Below are 16,496 nucleotides of genomic sequence, written 5' to 3'. Positions count from 1 at the left end.
AAGAAATGAAATGAAAATCTTGTGGTCTATTAAAATTATGGAAATGATTAATTATGATAAACTAATGAACTCACTAACCTTTTTGGTTGACACTTTAAAGCATGTTTATTCTCAGGTATGAAAGAAATCTTTCGCTGTGCATTTGCTCATTTTAGAGATATTACTTGGAGTCATTCATGACATATTTCAAAAGACGTTGCATTCGAGTCGTTGAGTTCATCAAGATTATTATTAAGTCAATTATAGTTGGATATATTATGGAATAGTATGCATGCCGTCAACTTTCGATGTAATGAAAGTTTGTCTTTTTAAAAAACGAATGCAATGTTTGTAAAATGTATCATATAGAGGTCAAATACCTCGCGATATAACCAAATGTAATGTATTCGTCCGGATAGATTAGGATGGGTCTTTACAAGCCTCACCTGCGGACAACACAAACAAAGAACCTTTCTTTTCTCCCGTGAAAAGAACATCACCCACAATCTCCTTGACATTCTCAAGGACTTTCACATCCGTTGGACCAAAAAGAACATGTTTTCCAGATTCGGTAATTTGAGGTACCGAAATTAGATTCTTGGTCAATTTAGGAACAAGATAAACATCTTCCAAAGTAAAAGTATTATTACTAACATCAATAATAGCATTACCTTCCATTTTAACCAGATGAGTTGAGTTGTCAGCCGTGATTACAACTCGATTTTGATTGTGATCTCTAACGTCATGAAGAAGAGTTCCATCACCGGTCACATGATGAGAGCAACCTGAATCAACAATCCATTGATTCTTCTTAACAACCGTATCAACGGTAAAACATTGCTCCCATTTGACTTCATCATCATCGTTGCTTGAACAAGCCATGTTTGTTTTTGTGACTTTAGAACGACAATATCTCTTGATGTGACCAACCTTCCCGCACTTGTAACATGTGGGAGGTTTCTTCTCATAGTTACTTTTGTAACTGTTTGCTCTTCTTCTTTTTCTTTGCTAGAAGAACCTTTCTTAAAGTTCTTCCCTTTTGAAAACAATACCGCATCATTTTCAAATCCTTTAGCCATTTGCTTGGCCAAAGCTTCTTGATTAGAGAGTAAATTTTCTAATTCTTCAACCGAAGGTTGAGTAGCCCACCTCTGAATAGAGGTTATGTACAGAACGTACTCTTTCTTCAAACCGCGAATTAAATATCTTTGCAGCCGAGATTCACTGATTTTCTCGTTTGTATCAATCTCTGAAATTTCAGAACAAAGATTTTTGACCCGTAAAAAATATTCAGAAACTGACATACCTTCTTGTCTTGAGATTGCTAACTCATTTTCCAAGAATTGCAATCGTGCGGTATTCTTCTTGCTAAAGAGTTTCTCAAGAGTATCCCAAACCTCCTTTGGCGAGTTAAGATCACGAACGTGTTCTATGAACTCTTTGCTAATTGATGTCCTCAATGCAAAGAGAGCCTTCCCACACTTGATCTTCCATTTTCTTCGTGACTCGCCTTGCTCAAGAGTTTCTACGAGAATTATGGCATCACTTCCGGCCACAAGTTCCCATAGGTCTTGACCTTGGAGATAAGCTTCCATACACATCTTCCAATACTTGTAGTTGTTGCCTACAAGTCTTTCCATACCGTTGATCATACCACCGTTGTTTACATTTGAAACTTCCATTTTTGATAGCAAGAATTTAGCTTTGTAACTTTGAGTATTTGCACACAAAGATTAATTTTAAAACCAAGCTCTAGATACCATAAAACAACTAGATATCTTGCTGAAAATGTAAGTTTAGTAAACTAAAAGAATGAACAAGTGAAAGTAGAATGTGTTGGATTGATTTCCAAATGGTTACAACCCTCGTTTAAATACAAGATTAAAGTAGAAACATAATGATCAAAGTTACCAACTAAAACAACGGATGTGAAGCAAGTTAACAACTAAATCACAAAAGCAAACCAAATAAAATACATAAAAGTTGGCTAACAAACCAATTATAGAACAAGGGCATAAGTATCCACATCATTTTGCATTACTTTATTGTAACATTTTAACAGGAGTGTCACTGTTGAAAGTGTTTAGTTCTGGTTTAGTCCTGGAAAGGAAGTGGGATGGAGGTGCTGATGTGGCGCTGAATGGTTGGTTAGTCCTGGAAGAAACTCTGTCACCATTGAGACCTCTATAAGAATGTCTCTCACATACTAATCTTACAAATTGACTAAATTGCCCCGTTAATATTATAACCGTATACGCGTATCAAAATATTTAACTGTCGATTCAAATACTAACCATATTAACAAATACGTAGTAATACATAAAACCGTCACGATTCAATCCATCACTCCCTCGTCAAAATTCAATTGGGGATTCGTTGAAGTTTTCAATCAAAAAGGTGATCGTTCTTATTTGATATGTTATATGCTATGATATTTGTCCAATTTGTTAAAAGATTGAATTAGTTATGTAACCATCACTAGATAGCCCAGTAGTTGGGGCCCTGAGTTCCTTGCAAGAGGTCTTAGGTTCGAATCCTATATATGGCGAATATTTAGTGGTGGTCAGAGATGGGTTGAAAACAGCCAGAGAGTAATCTTGTTGAGCTGCGTATATTATAGAGTATGACGTCGGATTACTCGTCCTCCCGAGTAGCCTGGACTGGAAAAAACCTTCCCTTTTACCTTCTATTGAATTTGTTATGTGTAAAATCGTAACAATTGTTTGTGTATATTTATGATATTCTTTTTATACTATAAGTTTAAGTTTAATTTAATGGGTCAATTGCGCAAGTAATTTGTTGCAAGATTGATGGACAACTTTTGGAACTTATAGTATTGAGTTATGAGCAAAGGAATTAAACCGCCCCTGTAAATTTTGCAAATGTTATCAATTGTATATTGAATGAACAAGTTCGCTACAATCGACTACGCAGGTGAATCTAAAACGTTAAGGAAAAAGAGTGACGATCGAGGTTTGATATAACCGTCCTACAACTCTCCCTTTTGTTCTATTCAATAGCTAACCAAACAACAAATAAGTTACACAAAAGCCAAAGGTCCCTTGACCTGGCGATATGAGAAGAACCCTTCAACCAAGAGGTTGTGGGTTCAAGCCTCACTTGAGGCAGAGATATAAATATTCGTGATTTCGTGTGTAATTATTTTCAAAACCCCCTTAATTACCATTAAATTAGAAAATTAAATTATAATACCCGTTATCCAACCGTCCTTAATCATCAGCTTGTAACTAATAAATCAATTTGTAACTAATAAATCAATTTTACATATACACTCCATCCCTAAACACTCCATCCCTGAGATACCCTAAATCAAGTGGGAAAAAAACAGGGGAGCTTTGTTTACAAAATCAAGGGTTTCGTTGACATTGAGAGTTACCTAATAAATTAAACCCCAAAACCTATTATCCTCTGAAATTAGACAGAGCTTATCCAGTCGGAAGCTTCACCAATCAATCGCAGAAATCAGTATCTAAGATAGTGTATATGTAGATTTGTTGGATTAATATCTGCTGTTGAATAATCGTCATTTGCAAATCACGGGTTAGTATTTTTTATTATTTGTTTCGATTTACATGTTTAACGAATCTGATATCTACTGTGTTAATTTAGGTATTCAATTGCATGTCATCTTCGATTTAACAATGATACTTATGTGAACTGTATTTGCAACGATTAGGGTTTTTAAATTGTGAAACTTATTTGAAGGATCTATCTAACTAAAGAAGAATTTCGTGCGATGGGAAGTTGAAAGAGTACAAGGCTGTTTTCCATCTTCTACTAATTGACAAATTAGACAAGTTGTATTCAACTCGATTTACTATCTAAAGCTTCAATAAAAACTTTAAGACTAGAGATGATATTTTTCATTTATAAAGAAGACCACAACAAATTATATATAAAATTACAACCACTTACATTTGTCTAAGCTATATTCGTCCAAGCTAAATATATATTACTATATGTGTTGATTTTTGGAATTTTTAATAAGCATCATCAATTAATATAATGTATTATAGTTATGGTGCGTTTGATAAAACTGAATGATTTAGCGCTGAATGGTTCTGAGTTCTGAATGGTTCAGAAGCTCTGAACAAATATGCTTCTGAATGAAAATTCACCGTTTGCGAAGAGTTCTGAACCAACATTCTGAATGACGTAGAATTACCATTTTAACCTTCGATTTGATTTAGATCTAAATAAACAAATCTAGTTTCATTTTAGTACTCCGTAATTAATAAACAAATAGTTTCATTATTAACTAGTAAAAAAAAAGAAAAACTAGTACTCCGTAATTAATAAACATCAATGAACAATATATATATATCCTTTCAAAATAAGATCCAAAATAGTTTTCTGCCCAATATTTCTTTTTCATCATATGAAATCGTCAAAATCACAACAAGACATTGATGAACAGATCAAACAAATATATAATCTACCATCATACCCACAACAAAAATATATCATCTGGGTATTTCAGATTTTGATTTTTGCACAAGGGTTTTTCCATTTGGGGACCACTTTTGAATCAAGTTGAAACCTTTAAGGCCATATCTTTGCTTGTAATCAGAGAGGTGCTTATAGGAAGATATTCAGGGGAAATTAATTGGTGGAAAAAAGAGGATGAAGAAGAAAAAGGTATTTAGAGATATGAAGGGGGAAAAACAGGATGAAGCAGAAAATGGTAGATAAAAAGGAGAAAAAGATGATGAAGAAGAATTACCTTGTGAAGAAAAATTAATCGTTGGAAGATTTTGTGAAGTGAATATGGCAAAGCAAATAAGAAATAAAAGGGTATTTGGTGGAAAAGTGTACCACTGAACCATTTAGAGATACTCTAGGAGGGGAACCATTCAGTGCTCGTTCAGTACCACTCTTACATTCAGAGGCAGACATCAAACACACTTAACACTGACCGATTCAGTGTTCAGTGCTGAATGATCCCATTCAGAAGCAAACAAACACACCCTTACTTTTATGTTTCTATTACTAATATAAAACTTTATAATGCATAATTTCTTACAATTGATGGTCATAACAATTGTTTTTATCGCATATAGAAGTAAAGTTGATCTGACAATTAAAGTTAAGGTCCTATGTTGTAGGCATTGGAAAGCTTTTTGGAAGGGAAAAGGAGTTTCATCATTTATCACTTATTCTCATGGATGATGAGGTAGCAGTGCAACACCTTCTTTAATATTCATTCAAAAAACATGTATTTAGTAGCATTTCTTTCATATAGTTACATTATTTGTTGCCAATTATGTAAAAGCAAAGATATATTAAGGTAGTCATTTAGCTAATAGGGTAGTTAAAATGACCAGTCTGACTTTTCCTCATTTAGAAAATAAGGTAGTCTTCTTTTTGTTCATTTAGTAACCAAGGTAGTCAAAATGTGTAAAATATGTTGTCAAATTGACCATACTGTTGTTTGTTCATTATGCAATAACTACAATGTAACCACTAATCTTCCCTTATTACCCTTATTATGTTTAGCATGATGCAAACAGTAAACGCTTCTACCAAATTACATATTACGTTCGCCTCTATACAGCCCTACATTAAATTTAGGGTTCTACGTTCTCATATTCATACCGATAATGTTATAAGCGGTGATGATTCATGGCGAAATACAAAGATTAAGAAGTTGCAGCTCTGATTCATGTCCATCGAAGCGTTTCACTAGATGAAATTGGGGTTCACAAAAATGTGGTAGGTTATTCGATTGTTATTAATTTGAGGTTTAATGTGCTCATTTTTTTTTTTATAGTTACGCATATTTATGGTTGATTTTTGATGATGTTGTTGTAGGTTTTTTAATGGTTGGCCATTTTGTTGTTTTTTTTTTTTTTTTTTTGCAGTTAGAAGTTGTTGATTGTGTTACTTTATTGCTGAGTAAGGTGGTAAGATGCTCGGTTGTGTTATATTTTAGGTTTGTTAATCTTTTTTCCCTTTTTTGGGGTAATTTAGCTTTGTTTATATTGATTGTTGATGGTGGTGTTATAGGTTTTCCTCAAGCTGGCCTATTGGCTATCCCCTTTCGTTGTGTTTTTGGAGGTTAAAAAGGTATTCTATTAGTTTTAGCTTATTTTTTGTATTTTGTTATCTTGCTTTTTAATTTTTTTTTTTTTTTGTTTGTTTTTGGTTCTATCGTTGTTGCTTGGTGGTTGTTTGTTTATAAAATGTGGTTGATTTTGGTGGTAAATTTTTTAAATGTGTTTGATTTTGCTGTTGTATATGTTATGATGTTGTCTATTAGAGTTGCTTTATATAATGTCGAAACGAAAATGACAACGTAGAGGTAATTGCAGTGGGAGTGTTCCTGATGACCCATCTAATGTTCCAGTGGGTAGGATATTCCCATTGGTTCCATCGCGTCAGATATCCCGTAGGTATTTCTTGCAACGTGGTAATCATTTAAATGGTTCTGTTGTTTCTGCACCTGTCCTAAATGATAATGTTAGTGACAATACTTTCAATGTTGTTTGTACCGTTCGAATGGGGTTGTGTTTGATCCTACATTTCTGGTTGTTTCTGCTGTTGTACCTGAATCTGCTTCTGGATCGTCCGTTCTTTAAGAATCAACTGTTGATGTTTGTCCTGTTTCAACTATTCGTACTAATGCTGACACTTCAGCGACTGGTAATGCTTTTATGTGCTTATACTATTTCTGAGTATAATCTACATATTGCTGTTGCACTTAATTTTATGATACTCAGATTTTAATAATTTTTTTTGAAGGTCATGATTTGAGAGGTGGCTGCGATTATATCAGTCTGTTTTTCATGGTTAGTATGTTTATGATTATTTAGTTTAGTTTTTACTAATTGTATAATATAATACTTTAGTTTTGGAACTGTTGTTTGTGTGAGTTTAGTAATGTATTTTATTGATGAGAGTTTTGTGTAGTTATGAAAGTTTTTGCTGGAAAAGATTAGCTATATGTAATGTTATGCAAAGTTAATTAATTTTTGGTTTTTATTTATGGTATACTATGTATTTAGGTTACTGATGGTTTTCGTACTGTTCATTATAGGTGTAACTAATTGTTATTCAGATCTCGGTGACCGTAACCGTGTATGCAGTTACTGTTTGGCTACGTTTTGGTTTGATGAGCGGCTAAAGATTTATTACAAATTGTTAATAAACGTACAGGTCTGAATATCATCTTATCTGTATTCTGTTTTTTTTCCTGTATGCTAAACAACCACCTCAGGTTGCAACAACTATTGAACAATATAAAGCTATTTGTGCTATTAACAAGTTTTGTTTATTTGAGTAACCCAGGATGGCACAACCACTGTCCATAGCTGACCTGAAACCAAACGATGTCAATTAAGAATTAGAAGTAAAGGTTCATCAGACATGGATTGCACGGAATTTCAAAACTAATGTGCCTATAAGCTACTGTTGCATCCTCCTGATTATTATGCAAGTACAAACCAACCACCTGATACTATTAGAGAACACTATAGAGTGTGAAGACTATAACAAATAGCTACAGACAATACACCATCCTAAGTCGTTCCGATTTGGGTTGATAGCAACATAAGAGAGTATACCTTCAGAAAATTTCCCAAGCAATTTCTTCCAATTCAACTCATACGATTATACAAGAGATCGGGTCGAAAGAGAGCCATTTTCTATAAGTAATAATACACATTTGTTCTCAATTAATTAACATATAATATAGCGATATTATATGTAATAATTATTAGTAATAATATTATAAACAAACTATATCGGATGCATACAAAGCATTGGACCTATAAGGCGGTGGGCACAAGGGGTAAAACAAAGAGGATGATATACATATCCACCTTTTGTTGTCTATATAATCCCTACAACAACAGCACAATGTTCCAATTATTTGTAAACCCTACTACTGCACCAAATTAATATAGCAACCTTTTGTATCTTTTATGCATTGTTAGTTTTATTTTTCGTTAACTGAAAAGTTTGCTGATCTGATTCTACTTTTATGATGATATCTTGAATGTTGTAGGTTGAATATTTCAATTTTGCAAGTTGTTTATGAATGAGAAAAAATCTTCTGCCATCAAACCGTTCAGTGGGTCAGCTAAAAATCATCAAAACTAAACTCCATCAATGAAGTAAATCCAATTGCAAAAGTGATCGATGATTCTGATTACTTTTATACGATTCAAGTTATGCAAACAGGTACCAAATTTATGTTTCTAGGTTAAGTAAATTCGATATGTTACATCGTTTATATCTCCATCTGATGTTCATATTTAAAATCTTGAATTTAATTGGGTTTCTCATTCAATTAAGTTTTGCTAAATTTGATGTTTACAAATTTAGTATATCCTTTCTTATGTGTTAATTTAATTTTTGAATGAGAACAGAGAAGAAATTAGGGTGAATCTGATTCAATGAAGTACATATAGGTAAGTTGAAAGTAGCATGTATATATCTAATAATCTAAATGTGCCTGTATAACTGGATTGGTAACACGAGATTTGATAAGGTTATGCATATTGTATAAGTATTATCAAAATGATTTACTTAACTTACAGTTATAAACTTACATATCTTCTTATAAGCATCTCACAGTATCTGGAAATGGTGAAGTTAATGCATTGTTGAAAAATATGATGCTATATATGTTTCATAAAGTTTTACAAGTGGGTTGTAATAATTCATAATTCTTGTGGGACTATTATCATTGCCTTAGTATCTGACAATACTTTTCTGTTTCCTGGTCATGATTCTAATTCCATTTTGGGTGAGTTACCTAGCATGAACCTCAGAAAACTTTTCCTTACATCCAAGGCTTCTTGAACCTGTAAAACTAAGAAGTCTAAGACGACTACTTCTTTGGTTTTCATCTAACGTAATACTATTTTCCTTATATCCATGTTGAAAGCTTCGACGAGCCCAACACACCCACTACAGAGGACCTAGATTATACTACACTTACTACACCAACACTTTGACGTTGGTTAGCCTTTAATTTTATGAATCCTTAGTGCACAATAATAATTAGGCGACACTGTCAACCATATATCATTCAGGCGGTATAATCGACCATATATCACTTAGGCGACAGAGCCGACTATATAATAGATACAACACAAGTGCAAACTTAAACACGAATAAAGGCTTAACCGGGAAACTTAACAAATAACACCTTTATTGATACAAAATACAATTACAATATTACTTACTTAGAAGTTTTCTCTTCTCTAACTCACACTCTTCTTACTTCCTCACAACTCTCACTCTTTTCACAACTTTCACATCTTAATTACAAATGAAACTCCTCACCCATATTTATACTTGTCTATGGAAGTTTCTACACATTAGATATTTTCATGGATAAATATCTAGATATTTCTCACCTACAAATATCTATATTATCTAGATTTTTCTACATATAAATATCTAGATATTTCTTTTACATATTAATATCTAGATATTTTCTTATACATATTAATATCTAGATATTTTTCCATACAAATTCCATATTATTTCAAATTTGCATTGTATTTTAACACTCCCTCTCAATGTAAATTTTCTTCTAACGATGATTTGCAGACCATTCCAAGTGCTTCTCTGAATTTTGTAAACTTTAGTTTACTTAGGCTCTTGGTGAATATATCTGCAACTTGTTCATCTGTCTTTGTTGGCACCAACTTGATCTCCCCTTTAAGGACCTTCTTCTAATCCATGAGATTCTGGAAGCTCTATCTTTTGAGGTGACCACCATGAAGAAACTTCATCAAATACCACATTTCTTGAAGTATGACACTTTCCAGTATTTGGATCACAACATCTCCATCCTTTTCTTGATTCATCATAACCGACAAAAATGCATCGAATTGCTTTCTTATCAAATTTGCTTCGGAGATGATCTGGCACGAAGACGTAGCATACACATCCAAAAACCTTGAGATGATTGACGGTTGGCTTGATCTTCCATAATCTTTCATATGGTGAAATATATCCCAACTTTGTTTGTGGGAGTCTGTTAATCACGTATGAAGCCGTCCTCATACATTCGGCCCAAAATATTCCTGGTACATTCTTACCATGAAGCATACTTCGACAAGTTTCAGCAAGATGACGATTCTTACGTTCTGCCACTCCATTCTGTTGTGGAGTATTAGGGCAAGTTAATTGCCTTCTGATCTTGTGCTTCTCAAGATACATATTGAACTCAGTCGATAAATATTCTCCTCCATTATCTGTGCGTAAGCACCTAATCTTATTATTGAGCTCACTTTCTATCTTCTTCTTGAACTCTTTAAACTTCTGAAAAGTCTCCGACTTTTCCTTCATGAAGTAAACCCACACATACCTTGAGAAGTCATCAATGAATGTCACCATATACTTCATTCCTCCAAGTGATGTTTGTTTCACTGGTCCAAAGACGTCTGAGTGTATGAGCTCTAGTGGTGTCTTGGACTGATGATGTGACTCCTTGAATGGCAATTGGTGAGCTTTTCCAAATTGACATCCAGCACATATTGTATCTGTTCGGATATCAATTTGAGGAAGCCCATTTACTATGTGTTTCACCATCATCTCCTTTAACTTGTTGTAGTCCACATGCCCAAGATGTTCATGCCACAGATCAGCCGTCTCATTCTTTCGAGTCTTATCCACATAAGCTGTTTCAGCAGATAATACATAGACCGATTCTATTCTTCTTCCATGCATAATTGGATTGCCAACCACCTTTACTCTCTTGAATACGGACACATCTTCTGGTCTAAAGATCACATAATTCCCTTCTGCTGTCAATTGCGGTACTGATAGTAAATTCTTCTTTAGGCCAGGGACAAGATACACCTTCTCGAGTTGGAGCTTATGAGAGCCGCCTTCATTTGGAATTATTGTTTTTCCAATGTGAGAAATAGACAACCTTGAATTGTTGGCTGTCAACACGACTCTCTTTCCTTTGTAATCCTCCATTTCTTGCAGCTTCGTCCCATCGTTGGTCATATGATTTGAGCACCCATAATCGATGATCCAATCATCTTTGTAGTTTATTTTTGACTTTAAAGTTGTTGTAAGAACTTGATCATCTATGTCAGCTTCAACAGAGAGTCCTGCTTTTGCATCCCAAGTTTCCTCATTAATGGATGCTTCGAATGTGACCTCTTTCTTCTCATCTCTTGCGGCGGCCACATTTCCTTCGAAAGTTCGCCTTCTGGGGAATCTACAATCTCGAGCAAAATGACTCTTCTTGCCACAATTGAAGCATTCACCATTCTTTCTCTTATCATTTTCCCCGTATTTTTGGCGATGATCTCTTCTTCCTTGTTGAGCTCCCCCTGAAGCATTGCCTTTTGATTTTGGGTGAGCCTTCCACCCATATGTTTTACTTTCTTTCATCGCGTCTTGTCTTCGAGATGTTGCTTTCTTCTTATTGGTGAAGAGTGCATTTTCTCCGTCTTTTATGGTTACTTCATTCATCTGCTTGGCTAATGCCTCTTGATTAGCCAATAAATTCTCCAACTCTATTAATGATGGTTGAGTAGGTCATCCTCTCACAGCGGCTATAAATCCATTATACTCGGATCTTAAGCCATGGATGATAATTCTCTTCATCCTTGCATCACTCACTTTCTCTTCAGGAGCAAGTTGAGATATCTCACGACAAATAGATTTCACCTTGGTGAAATACTGAGAAATGGATAGACTTCCTTGTGAGATACCTGCGAGCTCATTTTTCAAGAGCTGGAGGCGTGCTTCATTCTTCTTTGAAAATAATTTTTCAAAAGTTTTCCAAGCGGCCTTTGGTGTTTTCTCGTCACGAATGTGCTCCAATAGATCCTCCTCGATTGTAGTCTTCAATATAAATAATGCCTTCCCGGCCTTGATGTTTCATTTTCTCAAGGCTTCGGCATTTTCTTTCGGTGGAGGCGTTGTGTCACTGTCAGCAACTATTTCCCATAAATCCTGTCCTTGTAGGTAGGATTCTATACAGGTCCGCCAAAAACCATAGTTGTGGTTATTGAGACTCTTGATTTCACTGCTCGTACTTGCAAGATCTGCCATCATGACGTCCAACGTCCAATAAGCTTGGTCCCAGACCAATGAGCTTTCACAGTTCCTAACTGTGCTCTGACAGAATCTCCCTTAGGGCCTTGGTGTCAACAAGACAATGTAAACGTCCAACGTTTACCGATGAGTACCTCCACTAGCAATGGTCCCGAACGACCCGCTCTGATACCAATTGTTGGAAGCTTCGACGAGCCCAACACACCCACTACAGAGGACCTAGATTATACTACACTCACTACACCAACACTTTGACGTTGGTTAGCCTTTAATTTTATGAATCCTTAGTGCACAATAATAATTAGGCGACAGTGTTGACCATATATCATTCAGGCGGTATAACCGACCATATATCACTTAGGCGGCAGAGCCGACCATATAATAGATACAACACAAGTGCACTAAGAACTTAAACACGAATAAAGGCTTAACCAGGAAACTTAACAAAGAACACTTTTATTGATACAAAATACAATTACAATATTACTTACTTATAAGTTTTCTCTTCTCTAACTCACACTCTTTTTACTTCCTCACAACTCTCACTCTTTTCACAACTTTCACACCTTACTTACAAATGAAACTCCTCACCCATATTTATACTTGTCCATGGAAGTTTCTACACACTAGATATTTCCATGGATAAATATCTAGATATTTCCCACCTACAAATATCTATATTATCTAGATTTTTCTACATATAAATATCTAGATATTTCTTTTACATATTAATATCTAGATATTTTCTTATAAATATTAATATCTAGATATTTTTCCATATAAATTCTATATTATTCCAAATTTGCATTGTATTTTAACAATCCAAGCCTTCTTGATCGAACTTCAATACTATTTTCTTTGATTACACATGTACACTAATACAACTTTATCCTTTCCGCAGATTAATTAACATAAGGGATAGACACATTCAAGAGCATTATGTATTTCAATTTACACCTAAAGCAGCAACCAGGGTTGTCATCATAACCTTAATTTCATCAAGCCTTCGCGTTAACGGGCTGATAAATACATTGTATACTTGATGTCCGCATACACAATTACATCGAACATGAATTTTCCGTATTATAATAGTAGTTTATAACAAACAACATTAAACCAAATGTTTTATGAGGGATTCAATTTTTAAAGTTCCATAATGGCATAATATACTAACGAATAAATAAAAAAACAAAAATTTGATTCAAATTCAATAAATCATCACCTGTTTTCAAAACGCAACGCCCAAAGATGGCAACGACTAAATTTCGGGATGAAATTTCCAATAACGGGTAGGTAATATAACAACCCGACTTTTTCATTTATAACCCGACCTTTTCATTTATATTTTGTTAACGACTGTGAAGAACTTAACGCGAGAGTTAGTAATCCAAACACACAAGACTAACAACTAAGTATTGAATATACTTTGATTTAGGGTTTTGTTTATACATTTTATGGTTTAGAGTATAGATATAGAGTTTAGGGTTAGGGTTTAGTGTATAAGATTTAGGGTTTATATTAGGGTTTATGGTTTAGTGTATAGGGTTTAGGATATATGGTTAGGGTTTAGGGTTTAGAGTTTAGGTAACAATGTATCTGGTTCTATTTTTCTTTCCTTAGTTAAGCCACCTTTTTCTGAAAGGGATTGGGGTTTAAGATTTAGGTTTTAGGGTTTAGGGTTTAGTGTGTAAGGTTAAGAGTTGGTGGTTTGGGGTTTAGGGTTGATTTAGGGTTTAGGGTTTAGGATTTACGGTTTAGATATAGGGTCTAGGGTTTAGAGTTTAGTGTATAGAGTTTAGTGTTTAGGGTATAGGGTTTATGGTTTAGACTTCAAGGTTTAAGGTTTAGATTTTAGAATTAATGGTTTAAGGTTTAGGATATAGGATTTCGGGTTTAGGGTTTTGTTTTTACAATTTATGGTTTAGAGTATAGATATAAGGTTTAAGGTTTAGGTTTAGTGTATAAGATTTAGGTTTAGGTTTAGGGTTTATAGTATTTCGTGGATAGTTTGACCCGTATTAAACTTGCGGTAAAAGAAAAAGGCAGTATATAGTTTATATTCACAAGCAAAAGATCTCTCCACCTGCTACCATTAATTTATTTACAAAATCCTCTCAACTACCAGCCATTCCACCATGACGAAATCAGATTTGTCTGTTTTCTTGATCACCACTTAGGTTAGTTTACAATTATCGACACACTTTGCATTGATAATAGGGTATATCGATATCAAAACCTGATGAATTTAGCTTAGGGTTTATCATCACAGGTTTTTATTTAAACAACTTTAAAAACCGACCAATGGATCTGCACTTTATATGGATTTATGTTCTTTATTTGTACATAAATCTATTTAATCTCACTTTTTAACGAGTGATTAGTATCAGTCTTTTCAGTCACACCTTCACACATGCAGGCGTGATGCTGTGAACTGTGTTGTAGATTAAAATTCATATTAGTTGTTCAGTTTTCATATTGCATGTCTATATATTCTTTAATTATGTGCAAAACTTTACCAGTGTTGATGCTTAGGGTTTATATGCGAACAATCTCTATTGTGCACTTTAAAGCTAAAAACCAAATTGATTTTACTTAGGGTTTATAATAACAACATATATATTTTATTTACCACTTTTAAATGAACCATGCACTCTAAAATCAATTTGTGTTCTTTGCTTGGACATAAATGAATTGAATCTCACAAATGCACACATGGACGTGTAATGCCAATACTAATGATATTGCTTAGGCTTAATATGCATACAAAATGTATACTTCCCTTTAGAGCTAGATTACTAACTGATTTTGCTTAGGATTTATAATAACAACATATTTTAGTCAAGACTTTTAAATGAACCAATCAATCTGCGCCCTAAATGCAACGTATGTTCTTTTTAAGCACATAAATTGATTGAATCTCAACACATGTAATGGCTTGAAGATCCACACGATGAACGTAATTATTGATTAAAACAATAATGTTTTTGGATTAATATTTGATTTTTTAATAACTTATACCTGAATGATCCATTGTTTTTGTATTAAATGTGTGGTCTTTTACAATTGTTAACTTTGTTTCAATTTTTAACAAGTGGTTATACAAGTCTTCATCAGTTTAAATCTTTTCTAATGCTTAGGCTTTATATGCCAACACTTTTAATTGTTTTTTAGCTTTAAAGTTGACCAATATATGTCTACTTTAGTATCAAACAGTATTGTTTGTATACAATTGTGACTCCCCGTACAAAACCATCGTGTACGGTTCATCAACAACAGGATCATTACAAGGTCAAACACTATATGCTGTTTGAAAACCAGTTTTGCATTCATAAAAAGATAGCGTTTTACAAAAGATAACGTGCTTCTTATGAATAGAAGCGTTAACATAAGTATGTGACGTAAAGGTCGTTACAAAGCCATTGTTTGAAAAATAACGTAAGTTATGAATGCAAAAGAAAAGTTCCATGATTGAGACATCTCTAAGTAATGCAGCGGAAATCTAACACAGCAGGTCCGTAACAGCAAGTCTATAACACCAAGACAGCAAGTCTAACAGCGGAAGCAACAACGTCTAAGCACCTGAGAAATACATGCTTAAAAAGTCAACATGAATGTTGGTGAGCTATAGTTTGTTTGTAATCAGTAATTTAGACCACGAGATTCCAGTGCTTCAACAAGCAGTTTAAATCAGTAATTCGAATCAGTATGATAAAGTATATGCTTAACCGTGAGCACCCGGTAACTAACTTAACGTAATAATAATACCCCCTAAAAGTACACTTGGCGAGTGCGTATGTCCTCGAAGTATCAAACACCCGTTAAATGCTAGCGCGACTAGCCCGAGTGGGGATGTCAAACCTTATGGATCCATATCTAATATTCGCGTTCACCGGTTCAAAAACCAATGATTAAACGTTACCGTGCTAAGGGAAAAGTTTATGCCGTTATATAACCCACACATATGTAAAGTTTAAGTACTCGTGTCTAGTATGTAAAACATAAAAAGCGCATGTATTCTCAGTCCCAAAAATAGTATAAGGAAAAAGGGAAGCTATAACTCACAGTGATAAATGCGGTAAAGTCGATATGCAAAGTATGCAAGTAGAAAGTCGGTCCGAAAGGTCATCAACCTAAGTCAAAGGTCACTAGGTCAGTATGTTGTCCTAAAAGGTTTAAAAGTGCATAAATTAAGTTTAAATGTCATTATCAACATCATCATTATCATCATCATTCATCAACACTAAGGTAAGTTTAACAAGAATAGAGATCGAAACAAAAGGCTGACTTCGGACAGTTGTTACGACCTCTATACAAATCGAAACGACGCGTAGTCAGTGGCTATGGCTCCGTATGCGAGTCCTCTAACCTCTGACCAATTTTCAGAACCTAACTCATCTTCCTTTGACCGTGGTGACGGTTTAAGTGCGAGTAGGTCAGAAATTTCAGCACAACGTTACAAAGGC

General features: G+C 34.3%; 1 protein-coding gene and 1 long non-coding RNA gene across 4 annotated transcripts; one reads left to right on the top strand and one right to left on the bottom strand.

Annotated features, from left to right (window-relative positions):
- Nucleotides 1–399: 399 nt before the first annotated feature.
- On the bottom strand, nucleotides 400–1,661 carry LOC139889135 (uncharacterized). The gene is made up of 2 exons (XM_071872101.1): nucleotides 910–1,661; nucleotides 400–847 (listed from the first exon to the last, which is right to left on the bottom strand). The coding sequence occupies exons 1-2, from the start codon at nucleotides 1,659–1,661 to the stop codon at nucleotides 400–402; spliced, it is 1,200 nt and encodes a 399-aa protein (XP_071728202.1).
- Nucleotides 1,662–3,300: 1,639 nt separating this feature from the next.
- LOC139892276 (uncharacterized) lies at nucleotides 3,301–13,132 on the top strand. Of its 3 annotated transcripts, XR_011774021.1 has the most exons (11): nucleotides 3,301–3,540; nucleotides 5,106–5,173; nucleotides 5,497–5,712; nucleotides 5,862–5,903; nucleotides 6,007–6,066; nucleotides 6,312–6,642; nucleotides 6,742–6,788; nucleotides 7,037–7,155; nucleotides 7,288–7,649; nucleotides 8,006–8,181; nucleotides 12,935–13,132. It is a non-coding gene; the product is annotated as an uncharacterized lncRNA (long non-coding RNA). The 3 variants fall into 3 exon arrangements; XR_011774020.1 differs by lacking the exon at nucleotides 12,935–13,132 and having other exon boundaries at nucleotides 5,611–5,712; nucleotides 8,006–8,364; XR_011774019.1 differs by lacking the exon at nucleotides 12,935–13,132 and having other exon boundaries at nucleotides 8,006–8,364.
- The last annotated feature ends 3,364 nt before the right edge of the window (nucleotides 13,133–16,496 follow it).

The sequence above is a fragment of the Rutidosis leptorrhynchoides genome, chromosome 2 (assembly GCF_046630445.1).
Source record: "Rutidosis leptorrhynchoides isolate AG116_Rl617_1_P2 chromosome 2, CSIRO_AGI_Rlap_v1, whole genome shotgun sequence".
In the NCBI taxonomy this organism is placed as follows: Eukaryota; Viridiplantae; Streptophyta; class Magnoliopsida; order Asterales; family Asteraceae; genus Rutidosis; species Rutidosis leptorrhynchoides.
The sequence above is the reverse complement of the archived record's forward strand: the minus strand, read 5'-3'. Positions and strand labels throughout refer to the sequence as shown.